The sequence below is a fragment of the Crinia signifera genome, chromosome 11 (genome assembly GCF_055691185.1).
Source record: "Crinia signifera chromosome 11, ASM5569118v1, whole genome shotgun sequence".
Taxonomy (NCBI): Eukaryota; Metazoa; Chordata; class Amphibia; order Anura; family Myobatrachidae; genus Crinia; species Crinia signifera.
In genome coordinates, this window is record NC_139227.1 from 1,261,674 (window position 1) to 1,278,909 (window position 17,236).

The 17,236-nt window shown below is 45.9% G+C and overlaps 1 protein-coding gene across 1 annotated transcript in view; it reads right to left on the reverse strand.

Annotated features, from left to right (window-relative positions):
* Positions 1 to 17,236, reverse strand: part of PYGM (glycogen phosphorylase, muscle associated) — a 90,636-nt gene that overhangs the window by 6,576 nt on the left and 66,824 nt on the right. The window contains 7 exon segments of the mRNA XM_083165000.1: positions 197 to 404; positions 882 to 1,023; positions 7,432 to 7,490; positions 9,173 to 9,320; positions 13,306 to 13,407; positions 16,733 to 16,847; positions 16,926 to 17,089. Coding sequence (XP_083021126.1) covers positions 197 to 404; positions 882 to 1,023; positions 7,432 to 7,490; positions 9,173 to 9,320; positions 13,306 to 13,407; positions 16,733 to 16,847; positions 16,926 to 17,089 — 938 coding nt within the window.

Sequence of the window (17,236 nt, forward strand, 5' to 3'; positions counted from 1 at the left end):
ATCTGTAACTATATTATTGGAGTCTGAAATAAGGCAGAATGTAAGTAAAGGGGGACTTACATAAGACTTCCAAACTCCTTGGTCATCATCATCTGTCCTTTAACAAAATGCAATTCAGGTGCCAGAGCAAAAACTAGTATAAGCAAGAAAACAGCGACTGCAGCTTGTAAGAGGAAAAGGCCATTTGAGTTCTTACCCATCACGGTCCATACGGTCTACATCAGGCACTCGCATGCCAAAGATGAAGAGGTTATCTTCTCCCGCTTCTTCAGCCATTTCCACATTAGCCCCATCCATGGTGCCAATTGTAAGAGCACCATTCAACATGAACTTCATGTTTCCGGTGCCTGATGCCTCTGTTCCGGCCGTGGAGATTTGCTCTGAGAGGTCAGCTGCTGGGACCACTGAGAAAACACAAATACTGTATAAAAATTAAAAGGTCTTAACTTTTTTTAATCATCACCATTAATCGTGTATATTTTCTGACTAAACAACTAGAAAAAACTGAATTACCTCCCCTACAAGCCCTATATTACACATCTTTTGTTTATTTAATTTTATTACATTGTAGTTATTTAACTTTTTACTAGTTATCACATGATTACATATAAAAAAAAAGTATCACCGCATTCATTTGTTAAAGTTTAACTAGTTTTTAGTACACATCTTGAGAAAAATAATAATAATAATAATAATAATATATATATATATATATATATATATTTATTATATAGACCATATATACATTTTTTTAATTTTGCATACACATTTTAAATTGTCCATATATGAATAAAAGAAAGGATGGATGTTAGTTCTTGATTATATATACTGTAAATGTTTTCATCTGACCTATAGATGAGATTATAATTGAAAGAAAATACCCTTTTCTGCAAGGGAAACACGATAGTTCTCCAAGAATATGAGCTTCAGCCTGTCTCCAACTGCTGGGTCATTATTGATAACGTCTCCCACAGAAGTGATCAGCTTGATGATCATCTTAGCCATATGATACCCAGGAGCAGCCTATCAAGAAGTGATAGAGAGACCAATATTACAAGAGGGAAGACGGAACACTGAGAATACTGAAGACAGGAGAACAGAGAGACAGAGATGGAGAGAGAATAAATGTGACAATGATGGATAGAAAGTGATATATTGCCAGAGAGAGGAAGCGTAAACAAAGAGATGGATAGTAATAATAAACGTGCACATCTGTAATTTTGTCACGCTCTGCTTTATCACACGCCAACATCTATTTACACCTTGTGTTAGAGAAGCCAGGTACATTCGCGACTGTCTGCACGGCCATGTTTTTATCCAACAGATCACAGATTTGTGCTTGTGTAGCCAGACTAACACCAACTGAGATCCAAAATGTATTATTAAAAATAGATAATAGACAATAGCCATAAATTGACTTTTCTGAATGTGTGGGGTATTTCCAAAAGCAGGCGATACACAGAGGATTCTTGGCACTGAACATTTTACATGATTTTGGCAAACAGATATTTTGGGGATTATCGACTAACAGTAAGAATTGATCATCTATCCTACTCATACCAAATACTACCAAGCGCTTTAAAAATAGTCTCCTTTTCAAACAGTGAAATCACCATGTGCATGATTTCATTTCATATTAATTAATTTATTACAAAAATGAGAAATCCAAAATTCAAATTAGCTGTGCACACAAAACGCAATAAATGTTATATTGTTCTAGGTATTGTATTTCTCCAAAAATGTGTCCTACACAACAACAGCAACTGCACTTCACATTCACATGGACAGCATCATGCACAACGAGAAGAAATGATAAAAAATGGGTTCCAGACGGCGGACAATGTCTAGTTACACAGTCAATAGGTTGACACCAAAAGTTAGACATGTATTAGTTAGACATTGACATTAGTTAGTTAGACATGCCTAATGAATGTCTAACTTTTGTCAGTGCCTTACTAATGAATGTCTAACTTTTGTCAGTGCCTTAAACATAGAAACATAGAATTTGACGGCAGATAAGAACCACTTGGCCCATCTAGTCTGCCCCTTTTTTTAAACATGTTACCTCAAACCATATTTGATCCTTATTTTTTTTGTAAGGATATCAATATGCTTATCCCGAGCATGTTTAAATTGTACTACTGTATTTGCGTCTACCACCTCTGTTGGGAGGCTATTCCACTTATCTACTACTCTTTCTGTGAAAAAATTCTTCCTCACATTTCCCCTGAATCTTCCTCCCTCTAGTTTCAGTGCATGTCCTCGTGTTCTGCTGCTCCTCTTCCTGTGAAGAATGTCTCCCACCTGTACCTTCCTCCCTCTATTGTCAGTGCATGTCCTCGTGTTCTGCTGCTCCTCTTCCTGTGACGAATCTCTCCCACCTGTACCTTCCTCCCTCTATTGTCAGTGCATGTCCTCGTGTTCTGCTGCTCCTCTTCCTGTGACGAATCTCTCCCACCTGTACCTTCCTCCCTCTATTGTCAGTGCATGTCCTCGTGTTCTGCTGCTCCTCTTCCTGTGATTAATGTCTCCCACCTGTACCTTCCTCCCCCTAGTGTCAGTGCATGTCCTTGTGTTCTGCTGCTCCTCTTCCTGTGACTAATGTCTCCCACCTGTACCTTCTTCCCCCTAGTGTCAGTGCATGTCCTCGTGTTCTGCTGCTCCTCTTCCTGTGACTAATGTCTCCCACCTGTACCTTCCTCCCTCTAGTTTCAGTGCATGTCCTCGTGTTCTGCTGCTCCTCTTCCTGTGAGGAATGTCTCCCACCTGTACCTTCCTCCCCCTAGTGTCAGTGCATGTCCTCGTGTTCTGCTGCTCCTCTTCCTGTGAGGAATGTCTCCCACCTGCACCTTGTTATAACCCCTGATATATGTGAGAGTTTCTATCATGTCCCCCCTTTCCCTTCTCTGCTCTAAAGTATACATATTAAGATCTTTTAGTCTTTCCTGGTACATTTTGTGATGTAGACCATGCACCATTTTAGTTGCCCTTCTTTGTACAGTCTCTAATGTATTTATATCCTTCTGGAGATATGGGGCGAGATTCTCTATTACAGAATTGCGGTAAAAACCCCGTTATCGGGGTTTTTACCGCATTTCTGTATTCTCTAACCCCCCTCCGCAGTGTCACCGCTGCGGAGGGAATCGCCAGCAAAAGCTGGCGGTTCCCTGCAGAAGCCTATGGGCTTCTTACCGCAGCGGTGTGTGAGGGATCCGTCACGGATCCCTCCCAGCATGCCCTGCGGCCGGCGCGTCAGTCTGCGCATGCGCAGACGGACTCCCGGGTCATAAACCCGGAAGTCCAGCAACGGCGCCGCATCGCAAGGGACAGCTCTTACCGCAAGAGCTGTCCCTTGCGTTAATGACCGCATATTTTAGAGAATATGCGGTCATTAGAAATGCGGTGGCCGGCGAAGAGGGCTGCGGATTTTAGAGAATCCCGCCCATGGCCTCCAGAACTGAACACAATACTCTAGGTGAGGTCGTACCAATGACCTATACAGTGGCATTATTACTTCTTTCTTTCTACTGCTGATACCTCTCCCTATGCAACCAAGCATCGGACTTGCCTTCTTCATTGCTTACTAATGCATGTCTAACTTTTGTCAGTGCCTTACTAATGACTGTCTAACTTTTGTCAGTGTCTAACTAATGCATGTCTAAGCTTTGGTGTCAATTTATTGACTGTCTGTCTAGACACGGTCTGTGAGCAATACCACACCAATAAAAAATGAGGAGGGGTCTTCTGTTCAACACTTCCAGAGCCTGATCAAAACTCACAAAGAAGTTCTATGATCTTTTAAAAGTGCACAAGGTGAGCGCCTCATAGAGGTCCAGAAACTCAATATTTTTATGCATTTTGTCACAATAGAGTTATTCCTTCTAAATCCAAGTTTAATCCCTTCGCTCCCAAGAGTTCTCTCACCCCTGTGTTAAGCCTCTTTTCGTACTGGTCGCACTCCAAAATCAATATTAGTATTTTTAATGCAGTAATCATAAAAATGTTACCATGATTTCTCTTCTTCAGAAGACTCCGAATTTCAGAAAATAATGTTAGTTTGTTTATAAATATACGGCAAATAAAAACGACCCCAAGTTTATTGTTATTGTAATGACAAGATGGTAGGCCAAAAGATGCCTTATTTATTTTCTTTTGATAAATGCCACAAAGAAATACTATGGTCCTGGCATTGGCTTAAAGTGCAAGTTTCTAAAACAACAAAAAGCAGAATTCTAAATATATATTTTAATAATAAAATCTGTAATTGAACATGATAATGAGTTTTTATTATTATTTTTTTTTGTTTGTGTTATTAGTTTTCACCGCCTTAAAATAAATGCAAACAATGTGCAAGAATAATATGGTAAGGTGCCCATACAGGCTGCGATGCCCTCCGTACGTTCCTGTTTTATGTAGTAGATCGCATCTAGTACAAAATTCATGTGCTACTACTTATGTACAATTATATAAAAATCCTTTATTCCAATTTAGGATAAAAAAATGAACAAACAAAGATATATAATACACAAAGGGATTTTGTGTCAATCAATTCCCTGCAGTAGTGTAAAATAAAGCAATTGATCACTATATTGGCAAATTGATACTACAGTCATTTTTATTATACCTTATTCACTTGCACATTGCAAAACATGACCTGCGATCACAATGCAGAAAAGCAAGCAGTTCTGCCTGACTGACAGGAGGGGTATTCGTGGGAGGGGTGGGGTTTCCAGCATTTGCTGACATGGGGGCGTTTTCCAGGACTGGCCATTCCAAGGATTGTGTCGCAAGGAATAGTTTCCTTATCCTAGCAAGCTGCCTGTGACAGGAAGCCTGAACAAACCGAGATCTACTCTGGCTGCAGTCGTAGAGGGACAATCGATGGTTGCAATGTTCCTCTTAAACTCCAATTACATCACAAATGCAGATAGGACGTAGTGTGCACCTAATCCTGCATTTGCATTGCTTGAGGATAATAGTGCTAAGCTGCTGCAAACATTTATTTATTAACAGTTCCTTATATACGCAGCAGATTCCATTGTGCTTTACACTTGCCATCCTTACTGAATAAGGCCCATAATCATGATAATACCTGGTAGCCTTGTACCCTTAGAAATAACTTCAATTCAGTGTTCAAATAAAGTCTACAGAACCCCATTAAAGACTGTCCCACAATAAATGTATACAGTTGTAACACTTGTTACTAAAACTTGCTCAGTGGTCACAAATGTATTGTGATATCAGCGCCAGAGGCGCTCCACGGGGAGAAGGGGGGGGGGGGGGGATGTGCCCTGCTCCAAAGTGCTGCCCTCCAGTGGCAAATGCCTAAAGATGCCTGTTGGTGGCAACGGCCCTGAGTGCCCCGGAAAATAGAGTTTATTTTCTCTAAAGTTCTATTCGATCTGCATAAACGATATGCACTCTAACGATATCATTAACAATGTCATCATGCAAATGTCATAGTTCAGTGTATCCCCGCTACATCATTACAATGCGTGCTCCCGCAGATCGTTAACGATAACCCCAACCAGCTGAACACGCAGTCCAATCTGACGATATCGGCAGTGAGTGGGTTCTGGTGACCGCACTGTATGATATCATTAATTATATCGCACCGCATATCACACAGTGCGCACGGACCTTAAGGCAGCACAGCCAGAAATTAACCTGTTTTGTATATTTGTTTTAATTAGGGGGTAAAATTGTTTTACTTTAATAGTATCAGTGTGTGTTTATATAACATAATATTTGTGCTATTGTGGAACTACAATACAAGTACAGCAGGCTTGCTGGGACCCATAGTTCCACAACAATACACAATAGTTTTTTCTATTTTTAACACAAACATCAGCTCGGTGCCCAAAGCCCAGGAGCACCGGGGACAGCCCCAGGCTTCAGCCTGGGCAGGTAAATTCTGAAGGGGGGAACCCTTTATTGGGGGGTCCCCACTTCCCCAGGATCCCTGCCTAGGCTGACCAGTCACGGGGGTAAATGCTTTGGCTGGTTTGCCCCATGATTTTTTTTATAAAACCAGGACCGGCACTTTGAGCCTGGGGCTGGTTAAGGCCATGGGGGGGGGACCCCACGCCATTTTTTAAATTAATATTTAGTTTTTTTTACACTGAAGCCTGCATAAATCACTAAGTTCTGTGCAGGCTTTAGTGTAAAAACATAGAAAAAATATGGCTGGACAGTTGTATTTCTAGGTGTATTTTAATTAAAAAAAAAGCTTCAGCTGGTGAATCATAGGACTGACATGTAAATAAGGGGGGCTCTGTACAGCTTTTTTTGCCCCTAGGTAGAGAGCCGTGCAGGGACAGGTACAGTGTGATGAGCTGTGTGTGTGTTTGATGGATGCACAAGCAGATCACTGTGTAAAAATAAATAATAATAATAATAATAATTTTCACCTACCCAGGGTGCTCTGGTGAGGACTGCCAGTCTTTGGGTCACCTTGCTGCTACAGTATGTAAGCCATGGTGCAGCTCAGTTATTCTGCAAAGTGGCAGCTCACTAACAACACAGGTGGTCACAGAAGGAGGCAGCCCTGACTATATGGCGCAGTGGGGTGCCGGTGCCAGTGCCGGTGCCGTGGTAGTGTTGACATTGACAATGACGCAAAGCATTTGGGTATTTTTTCCTAAAAATGACCCTGATAGTGTTTCGGAGACCAATCGCAGGGACAGAGCTTTATCACATGCTCTGTCCCTGTATGTAATAACTGATACATATAATGCGATAATTGACTACAACACACAGGAGTTTGGCCGATGTTTTCACAGCACACAGGAGTTTGGCCGATGTTTTCACAGCACACAGGAGTTTGGCCGATGTTTTCACAGCACACAGGAGTATGTTATTCCTTTATTAAGGCCCTGGCAACGCAGGGGAATGGGGGTCAAAGTGGACACCTGCATTGCCCAGAGGAACAGAGGAGCCTCGAGAATGTGTCACAAGAAGTGGGGCCGCATCATCAATATTGGTGCAATGGCCCATTAATGAGGCACTGTGGTGGGCAGTAGGTGAGTAGCTGGCATGGAGTAACCAGGGATGGGGCCACCTTCAGCAGACACATGCAGCAGCAGCCCACTGTGGCGATGACCAGTCCCCATACAATGGAGGACTGTGTGGGGGGCTCCTTTATCCCTGCTAGACAAGCAGCCCCCAGTCTCACCCTCAACTGTCCACTCACATCCTCCTTGGCTGCTGGCTGCATGACCTTAACGCTGTTGTCATGCCAGTGACAGTGAGATTGCCTTGGAAGCATTAACAGCATATGGGTATTGTGTGGCAACATGTGGCAGATGGCACAATTGGCATTACTACCCTACAATCCAAGCTATTACACAATGGCCACATGGGGGGGGGGGGGGTGGAGCAAGATACCCATGTACCAGGTCTATTTTGCCAGCCATGCCTTTGTGTACTTACCTTTCCTCCAATCATCACTGTTCTGGGCACATATTGCTTGCTGGGATCCTTCTTTATACCTGTGGGGGAGATAGAGAATAAGACACAAAGCATCTCATGCCTATGACTTGGTTCGTATTGTGGCCATCTATGCATTACCCCCTATTTAACTGCAACAGTTGTTACAATGACCATCAGGCTGGGATCCGTGCCAAATGTTCCAGCCATCAGTTCATTGCATGTGGTTAGTCCTGACATCTGAAATATGCCTGTTTAAAAATTTTTTTAGAATGATCTTAATCTGCAATGTACAATCTTGCTCAAAACTAAAGGCCTCTGATGCAAATACTCCATAGCTAGGAAGCTAAAGCACCTTCTACTGGGTAACCTTTCTTACTTGCTGGTGCTAACACATGGTCTGCAAGCAACTGTGGGCAAGCAACTGTGGGCAAGCAACTGTGGGCATCCAGGAGAATAGGCACTGTTTACACCTGATTTTTGGTTAATGTTCACATGTGGGCATTTTATGACAATAAAGCCACATCCATCGGGGTGGTTGTGTCGGAAAAATCGCGATGCGACCGACGTGACCGACCCGATTTTTTAATTGAATCAAATGTGAATAGGGTCCCTGGGACCCGATTTTACATTGGATTCAATGTAAGATATTCCCTAGACCCCCAATTTTACAGCGTAAACTGCACCCCACGCGCGTCCTCCGACCTTTTCATTCCCCTACTATCCACATCGGCGCGGAGTTGAGAATATAAAGTGTGGTGAGTGCAGCGAGCCACCGAGCCCGAAGCGTGGCGAGCGTAGCAAGCCCCGCAAGGGGACACGTATAACTTCACAGGTATAGGCGTCCGCTCGCCACGCTTCGGGCTCGGTGGCTCGCTGCGCTCGCCACACTTTATATTCTCAACTCCACGCCGACGTGGATAGTAGGGGAATGAAAAGGTCGGAGGACGCGCACTGCCGCCCCACGCGGGCTCACTGCGCTCGCCACGCTTCGGGTTCACGTCAATAGTGGGGTGACGACGGGGCCATATATAATGTGAAATGGGTCATATTGGCCCATTTCACATTTTTTACTATGTGAGATGGACTTTATCAAGTCCATCTCATCTTGTGCCATTATAATGGCACAAGACCGACGCGATGCTTCCGATTTCAATGTTAAAAATTATTTTAACATTGAAGCCTATGGGGAAATCGGGGGCATCGCATCAGGGCCAATGTTAATGGTCGCGACCGACGCGATGCCCCCGATTTTCCCTTTGCCGGCAAAATGGACCTGATTTCAAAGGAAATCGGGTCCATCGCGGGCATCGTGTACCTTAACTTAAAGGTACACGATGCCCGCGACTGTGGCCGTTCTAGGAAACAAGTACCCAATAAAGATATTATTATTATTATTATTAGAGCAGCGAATGCTGATATTTGACCGGCAGAGGGAGCCCGATGTGGTGGGCCCCGCTAAATGTGGGAGGGTTGCCCACTCTTATAGGGGACCTGATTTTAGGGACCGTCCCGCTCATTCTGGCAGGGTTGGTATGTATGGTTTACTTCTGTGAAAGTCAGTTCCATATCACACAAGCCAGTGCTATGCACCAATACAGAAACGTCCCCAGTAGGAGCAAGCAGTGGAAGGCATTTGCAGTGTGACTTTCTACTGCAAACCAATCAAATAAACAACATAAGATGAAAAGGAAAGTATACTAAGGAGTCAGTCATTTCCTTTGCTCTTCCATGTTACACTTACGGTTGTATATGGTGATGACATGTAGACAGTTCAGTAACTGCCGCTTGTACTCATGAATTCTCTTCACATGGATGTCAAACATGGAGTTTGGGTTAATCTTCACTTTGTATTCACTCTCCAAATACCGTGAGAACTTCAGCTTGTTTTCCTAATGAGATAGATGTAATTGTCAGGGGTGGTGGCATAGCCTCTAGATTTTCCTTTCATACATATAGTTGTAGATACAGAAACCGTTCATTCTCTGTCACTGTTAAAGATGATCTGCTGTGTAGAAAAACTCCCAATTATAAAGGCGCTTTACCAGCACATAGAGAATGTGTTAATTATGTTGTGTCTGCACAAAGATTTACTCAATTTTCTCTGATTCAGTAAAAGTGGTTCATTAAAATACCTGAGCAGATGAAGTAATTTGGGCTTAAAATTCTACATAACAAAGTCAGAAAACTATGGCCCTTATTCTGGTTGGTGCGGTCGAGCCGCATATGCGGCTCCGACCGCACCAGACGAATCCCCGCCTACAAGACGGATCGGCACGGCCGTCCGTACACGGACGGCTGCCGATCCGCATGAAAATGGCGGGGCGTACGCCTCCACCATGTTGGGAGCTGCCCCCTGCATTCGATCGACAATCGTCCGTGTGGTAGCTTGTATGGGGGCTGAAAGCTGACATCCGGCGACGTCAGCTTTCCGCCCCCATGAGTTGCGTCATGCCCTCATTAGCATGCGTACGCCCCGCGTTTGCATGGGAACGCCCATGAAACGCGGGGCGTATACATAGGGAAATGAGGGCATGAAGCCCCTCACTCCCCTATACGCCCCCTTTGCGGCGTAGTAACGTTATGTGCGGCGAATTCGCCTGCACATGCGCAGATTGACCTCTGCGCATGTGCAGACGGAAAACATCGGCGGTACGGCCGCACGCGGGCCGTACCGCACGAATCAGAATAAGGGCCTAAATCTGGATCATTGTGAAAGAAAAGGTGATATACTGTAGTACTGTAGGTCAAACAGCAGTGCGTGTCTTTTATAAAGCAGATTGCATTTCAGGAGGCATATCCACACACCTCAGGGGGCATATCAGCACACCTCAGGAGGCATATCATCACACCTCAGGAGGCATATCATCACACCTCAGGAGGCATATCATTACACCTCAGGAGGCATATCCACACACCTCAGGGGGCATATCAGCACACCTCAGGAGGCATATCATCACACCTCAGGAGGCATATCATCACACCTCAGGAGGCATATCAGCACACCTCAGGAGGCATATCAGCACACCTCAGGAGGCATATCAGCACACCTCAGGAGGCATATCAGCACACCTCAGGAGGCATATAAGCACACCTCAGGAGGCATATCAGCACACCTCAGGAGGCATATCATCACACCTCAGGAGGCATAACAGCACACCTCAGGAGGAATATCAGCTCACCTCAGGAGGAATATCAGCTCACCTCAGGAGGAATATCAGCTCACCTCAGGAGGCATATCAGCTCACCTCAAGAGGCATATCAGCACACCTCAGGAGGCATATCCGCACACCTCAGGAGGCATATCACCTCAACTCAGGAGATCAGCTCACCTCAGGGGGAATATCAGCTCACCTCAGGAGGAATATCAGCTCACCTCAGGAGGCATATCAGCTCACCTCAGGAGGCATATCAGCTCACCTCAGGAGGCATATCAGCACACCTCAGGAGGCATATCCGCACACCTCAGGAGGCATATCACCTCACCTCAGGAGGAATATCATCACACCTCAGGAGGCATAACAGCACACCTCAGGAGGCATATCATCACACCTCAGAAGGCATATCACCTCACCTCAGGAGATCAGCTCACCTCAGGAGGAATATCAGCTCACCTCAGGAGGAATATCAGCTCACCTCAGGAGGCATATCAGCTCACCTCAGGAGGCATATCAGCTCACCTCAGGAGGCATATCAGCACACCTCAGGAGGCATATCCGCACACCTCAGGAGGCATATCACCTCACCTCAGGAGGAATATCATCACACCTCAGGAGGCATAACAGCACACCTCAGGAGGCATATCAGCACACCTCAGGAGGCATAACAGCACACCTCAGGAGGCATATCAGCTCACCTCAGGAGGCATATCAGCTCACCTCAGGAGGCATATCACCTCACCTCAGGGAACATATCACCTCACCTCAGCACATATTATGGTCTGCAAGCCACTGTGGGCATCCAGGAGCAGGTACTTATGTTATATCTGGGCTCCCATTTTTCTTATGAGACCATGTCCGCTCGCCACGCTTCGGGCACGGTGGCTCGCTGCGCTCGCCACACTATATAAAATCAACTCCATGCGCAGTTGGATAGTAGGGGTATGAAAAAATGGGGTGCATTTAACATGGGAGCCCAGATAATACATAAGTACCCAGGAGCATATGCACAATACAAGGCAGAAATCCCTGAGGATAAGGATTGTACTCTCTGCCTGGGCTGCTTTATAAAGGAGGCCTAGTGTATAATATAAGAGGTGTAAGGTGAAATTGAATAAGTCTGCGGGATACAGACTATGCAGGACTTTGTAACGAGTCTGTGGGATACAGACTATGCAGGACTTTGTACGAGTCTGCGGGATACAGACTATGCAGGACTTTGTACGAGTCTGCGGGATACAGACTATGCAGGACTTTGTACGAGTCTGCGGGATACAGAATATGCAGGACTTTGTACGAGTCTGCGGGATACAGACTATGCAGGACTTTGTACGAGTCTGCGGGATACAGACTATGCAGGACTTTGTATGAGTCTGCGGGATACAGACTATGCAGGACTTTGTATGAGTCTGCGGGATACAGACTATGCAGGACTTTGTACGAGTCTGCGGGATACAGACTATGCAGGACTTTGTACGAGTCTGCGGGATACAGACTATGCAGGACTTTGTATGAGTCTGCGGGATACAGACTATGCAGGACTTTGTACGAGTCTGCGGGATACAGACTATGCAGGACTTTGTACGAGTCTGCGGGATACAGACTATGCAGGACTTTGTACGAGTCTGCGGGATACAGACTATGCAGGACTTTGTATGAGTCTGCGGGATACAGACTATGCAGGACTTTGTACGAGTCTGCGGGATACAGACTATGCAGGACTTTGTATGAGTCTGCGGGATACAGACTATGCAGGACGTTGTATGAGTCTGCGGGATACAGACTATGCAGGACTTTGTACGAGTCTGCGGAATACAGACTATGCAGGACTTTGTATGAGTCTGCGGGATACAGACTATGCAGGACTTTGTACGAGTCTGCGGGATACAGACTATGCAGTACGATACAGACTTTGTACGAGTCTGCGGGATACAGACTATGCAGTACGATACAGACTTTGTACGAGTCTGCGGGATACAGACTATGCAGGACTTTGTACGAGTCTGCGGAATACAGACTATGCAGGACTTTGTACGAGTCTGCCCAGGTATATTTTATAGCAATCTGGCTTCACATTAGAAATACTCACACAAAGTTGCGCACATCCAGCGTATAAAGTTTCACTCCTAGGGCGTCATTCCTGTTCCTTCGGTTCCCCCACGTGTTTGCACGGGGGACCAATGTTTTTTGACTGTGCACACACATAATGATGTATTCACATATACAGGGGTGTATAGATTCGTTGACATGCATATTTGCCGAGCCGGTCACATGGAGCGATGCGGGCCGGGGCTTGGGGTGGTGGAGTCGGGTGTTGCGGCATGGGAACTCCCAGTATTTCATGGGCATCCCCGTGAAAACCCTGGGCATTTCCATGAGATTGGTGGCAGAACGAGGTGTGCCGGCGCGGCCCGATACTCGCAAATATAAGTCAGTATCCGTTATTTGCGGTCCCTGAGGCCATCAAATAAATTTTCCAGCTGCAGGCACATGCAAGGGGAAATGGCAGTGGGGGGGGGGGGGGGGGTGCAGTCACCTGGGTGGAAGGGATGCATTAAAAGGACTTGTTCAATTCATTAGAATCAGCAGCGCCCTAGTGTATGTGTGTATGACATGTATGTTCTAATATTACATGTGGTTGTTAGCACAGATAGAGTATATTGATGGATATTCAGGTACGTCTATAATGACAGAGGATTAGGACAGTGCTGTACAATACCTGTTTAACTTTCGCAACATCTCTGATGAATCCCTCATCATTCACAAAGTTAAGCAGCTTCTTCAGCTGGTCCAGGTCAGTGATATAATCCTCCCCGATGCGCTGTGAGAACAAACCAACGTGTATTAACTAACAGCCCTTAGTACTAGCTGGTCCAGGTCAGTGATATAATCCTCCCCGATGCGCTGTGAGAACAAACCAACGTGTATTAACTAACAGCCCTTAGTACTAGCTGGTCCAGGTCAGTGATATAATCCTCCCCGATGCGCTGTGAGAACAAACCAACGTGTATTAACTAACAGCCCTTAGTACTAGCTGGTCCAGGTCAGTGATATAATCTTCCCCGATGCGCTGTGAGTACAAACCAACGTGTATTAACTAACAGCCCTTAGTACTAGCTGGTCCAGGTCAGTGATATAATCCTCCCCGATGCGCTGTGAGTACAAACCAACGTGTATTAACTAACAGCCCTTAGTACTAGCTGGTCCAGGTCAGTGATATAATCCTCCCCGATGCGCTGTGAGTACAAACCAACGTGTATTAACTAACAGCCCTTAGTACTAGCTGGTCCAGGTCAGTGATATAATCCTCCCCGATGCGCTGTGAGTACAAACCAACGTGTATTAACTAACAGCCCTTAGTACTAGCTGGTCCAAGTCAGTGATATAATCCTCCCCGATGCGCTGTGAGTACAAACCAACGTGTATTAACTAACAGCCCTTAGTACTAGCTGGTCCAGGTCAGTGATATAATCCTCCCCGATGCGCTGTGAGTACAAACCAACATGTATTAACTAACAGCCCTTAGTACTAGCTGGTCCAGGTCAGTGATATAATCCTCCCCGATGCGCTGTGAGAACAAACCAACGTGTATTAACTAACAGCCCTTAGTACTAGCTGGTCCAGGTCAGTGATATAATCCTCCCCGATGCGCTGTGAGTACAAACCAACGTGTATTAACTAACAGCCCTTAGTACTAGCTGGTCCAGGTCAGTGATATAATCCTCCCCGATGCGCTGTGAGTACAAACCAACATGTATTAACTAACAGCCCTTAGTACTAGCTGGTCCAGGTCAGTGATATAATCCTCCCCGATGCGCTGTGAGTACAAACCAACGTGTATTAACTAACAGCCCTTAGTACTAGCTGGTCAAGGTCAGTGATATAATCCTCCCCGATGCGCTGTGAGTACAAACCAACGTGTATTAACTAACAGCCCTTAGTACTACCTGGTTTTTGCAGCTAAACATTCAAAAAAAATTTTTTTTACTGAGGACAATATTGAGTTTTAAAGGTGAACAAATCCAACACAGAACATTGGATACAATATATAAAAGTATCAGAATTTTGCCATTTTGACTGGTCTACATTGTTTTTTGTTTTTTTTTTTTTTGTTTTTTTTGGGGGGGGGGGGGGGACCTGTGCACACATCACAACAAACACAAATATTCTATATGCACCAGAGCACACTGCTGCCGTGGGTTTCTTCCCCCTTAAGGGCAGCTAAACCTCAGAGAAAACTTCCCACTCTGGTAAATCCACATCTAGCACGCAGCGACCCATAGATTGCAGGTTTCTTGTCCAAAAAAATATGGGTTACCCTATATCATAAGCCCCAGTAGGTGCAGTTAGTGTCCCTCTTACAGTGCAGGGTAGTGGCACTTACTAAAAAGTTAAGGGCAGAGTTTCACCCCGTGGCTCCATACAGTCACTTTCGCTTCCTATTAATAACCACCACCATTTATTGATATGTCATTCTGCCCAGAGAACCAAGTTATTCTGCTTATGTGTAATAGGAAGGACATGTGCCTGCAGGGCCGCCAACAGGGGGGTGCTGTGGGTACAGGTGTCCCGGGCCCCGCGATTTCTAGTAGCGGCCCTATGTGCTTGCTTATCCTAGATAAGGTCATACAGTCTCCATAGAAGTCAGACCACTTTCGTAAGTTACAGGAACTAGTCCACTTGCTTAGGAGGGGCTGGGAGAGAGAGTGTTAGGAAGAGAGAGCAGCAAGGTCTGTGAGAGAGATAGACAGAGAGCGACAGTGTCAGGGAGACAAAGAGTGGAGAGAGGGGGGGAGGAAATGTCCCCCTAAATGTCCACCAAGCGCGGGACACTAATAGGCTGGAGGAGTGTGGATGTTATTAGCGGGGCTAGGAAGGAGTTTTGGGTGCAGGGGAGCTGGTATGGAAGTTTGGGCCTCATAGCAGCTGCACCCCCTGACCCCTTGCTAGTTACGCTACTGCTTACAGCACAAATCTTATTGGTTGCAAGAGAGATCTCCTCTGTTGCCTTGTCCAATCCATCCACCGGCACGTTAGTCCATCTCATATAATGAAAGGGTCTGAAAATAGGACCAATTCTTTTATTGTGCACCAGGTAAATGTATTGCAGAAATAAGTAGTGATATGCCATTGCCAACAGATGTACTACCAATGACAAATGCAGAAATATGTTCGGGACCTTCCCTGGCTCCTAGAGGGTTAGATGTATGAAGCAGTGGAGGAGAAGTGATAAAGTGCCTGGTATTTTATCACCGGCCAATCAGCTCCTGACCGTCCCTTTTTAAACCCAGCCTGTAACTTAACAACCAGGAGCTGATTGGGCGGTGATAAAGTACCAGGCACTGGGCGGGATGTATTAAAATACATCGCCGCCCATCGCGTCCCCCCCGCCGCGATGCCGCCGCATATGTACTAACATATGCGGCTGGCATCGCGATGCGGTGACGGAGGCCCCCCGCGATACCTGGAATGTGGTGTGCGGGGGGTCTCCGTCACCTCTCTGCCCCCTTCTGCATCCCTCACGCCGGGGACAGCTATGCAAGCTGTCCCCAGCGCCTCTTCCTCCCCCCTGCAGCCGGAAGGACGTCTGGCTGCGTCACTAGGGGGAGGAAGGTGTTACCTTCCGGGTCCAGGAGGACCTGGACCAGGTAAGAGAGGGAGGGGGAGAGGGGGGTCGGCGGGTTTTTCGGCGGAGGCGTCGGGCGGCGAAAAGAAGCCCATAGGCTTCTATAGGGTATCGCCACCCAAAGGTGGCGATACCCTACACTGCGGTGACGGTGCGGTCGGGTAATAGTACATAGGAAAATGCGGTAAAACGGGGGGGTTACCGCATTTTCCCTTTAGTACATCTCGCCCACTGTATCACTTCTCCCGTATCACTGCTTCATACATCTACCCCTGAGTTCTCCATCAGCAGACTCCTGGTAAGAGCCCTTTCTGTACCTGTGCCAGTCCTCAGGAGAATTGGGGCAGGTGTCATTTTCCAGTGATTACAATAATATGCATGGCCATGTTTCCGGTGATATCTACGGCACAGATCTCCAGAAACAAGGTGCATCATACACACGGCACTCATTGCAGAAATGACCAAGGACGTATGTAGAATTTGGTGAAGATGGTGCTACAAGCAAACACTCTCCTCCTACCTCTGCTATGACCTCTGCCAGGCCTGGATTACACAATACCAGCCAGCGCCGTGGAGTGATGCCATTAGTCTTGTTCTGGAACTTGTGGGGGTCCATTTCATAGAAATCGTGGAAACTGCAAACATGGAAACAAGTGCCATGAAAATAAAGGAACTGAAGACAGAGGAAAGTGCATTGTGCAGGGAAGACTTACACGGTGTCTTTTATGATATCAGAGTGGATCTGAGCAACACCATTTACAGCATGAGAGCCCACAATACACAAATGAGCCATATTAATGCGCTTAACAGAGCCCTCTTCAACAAGGGACATCCTACGTAGGCGGTCTACGTCTCCAGGGAACATGGCCGAGACACGCTACATGGGACGGAGAGGAAAAGAGAGATGAACTAAAGATGTATATGAGAAAATAGCCATGTAATGTCACAGGGAAGTGTACAGAGAAGCAGAACAAAGGTGGCCTTAGAAGTAAGAAAACAAAGACTAGAGAGAATGACAAACTTC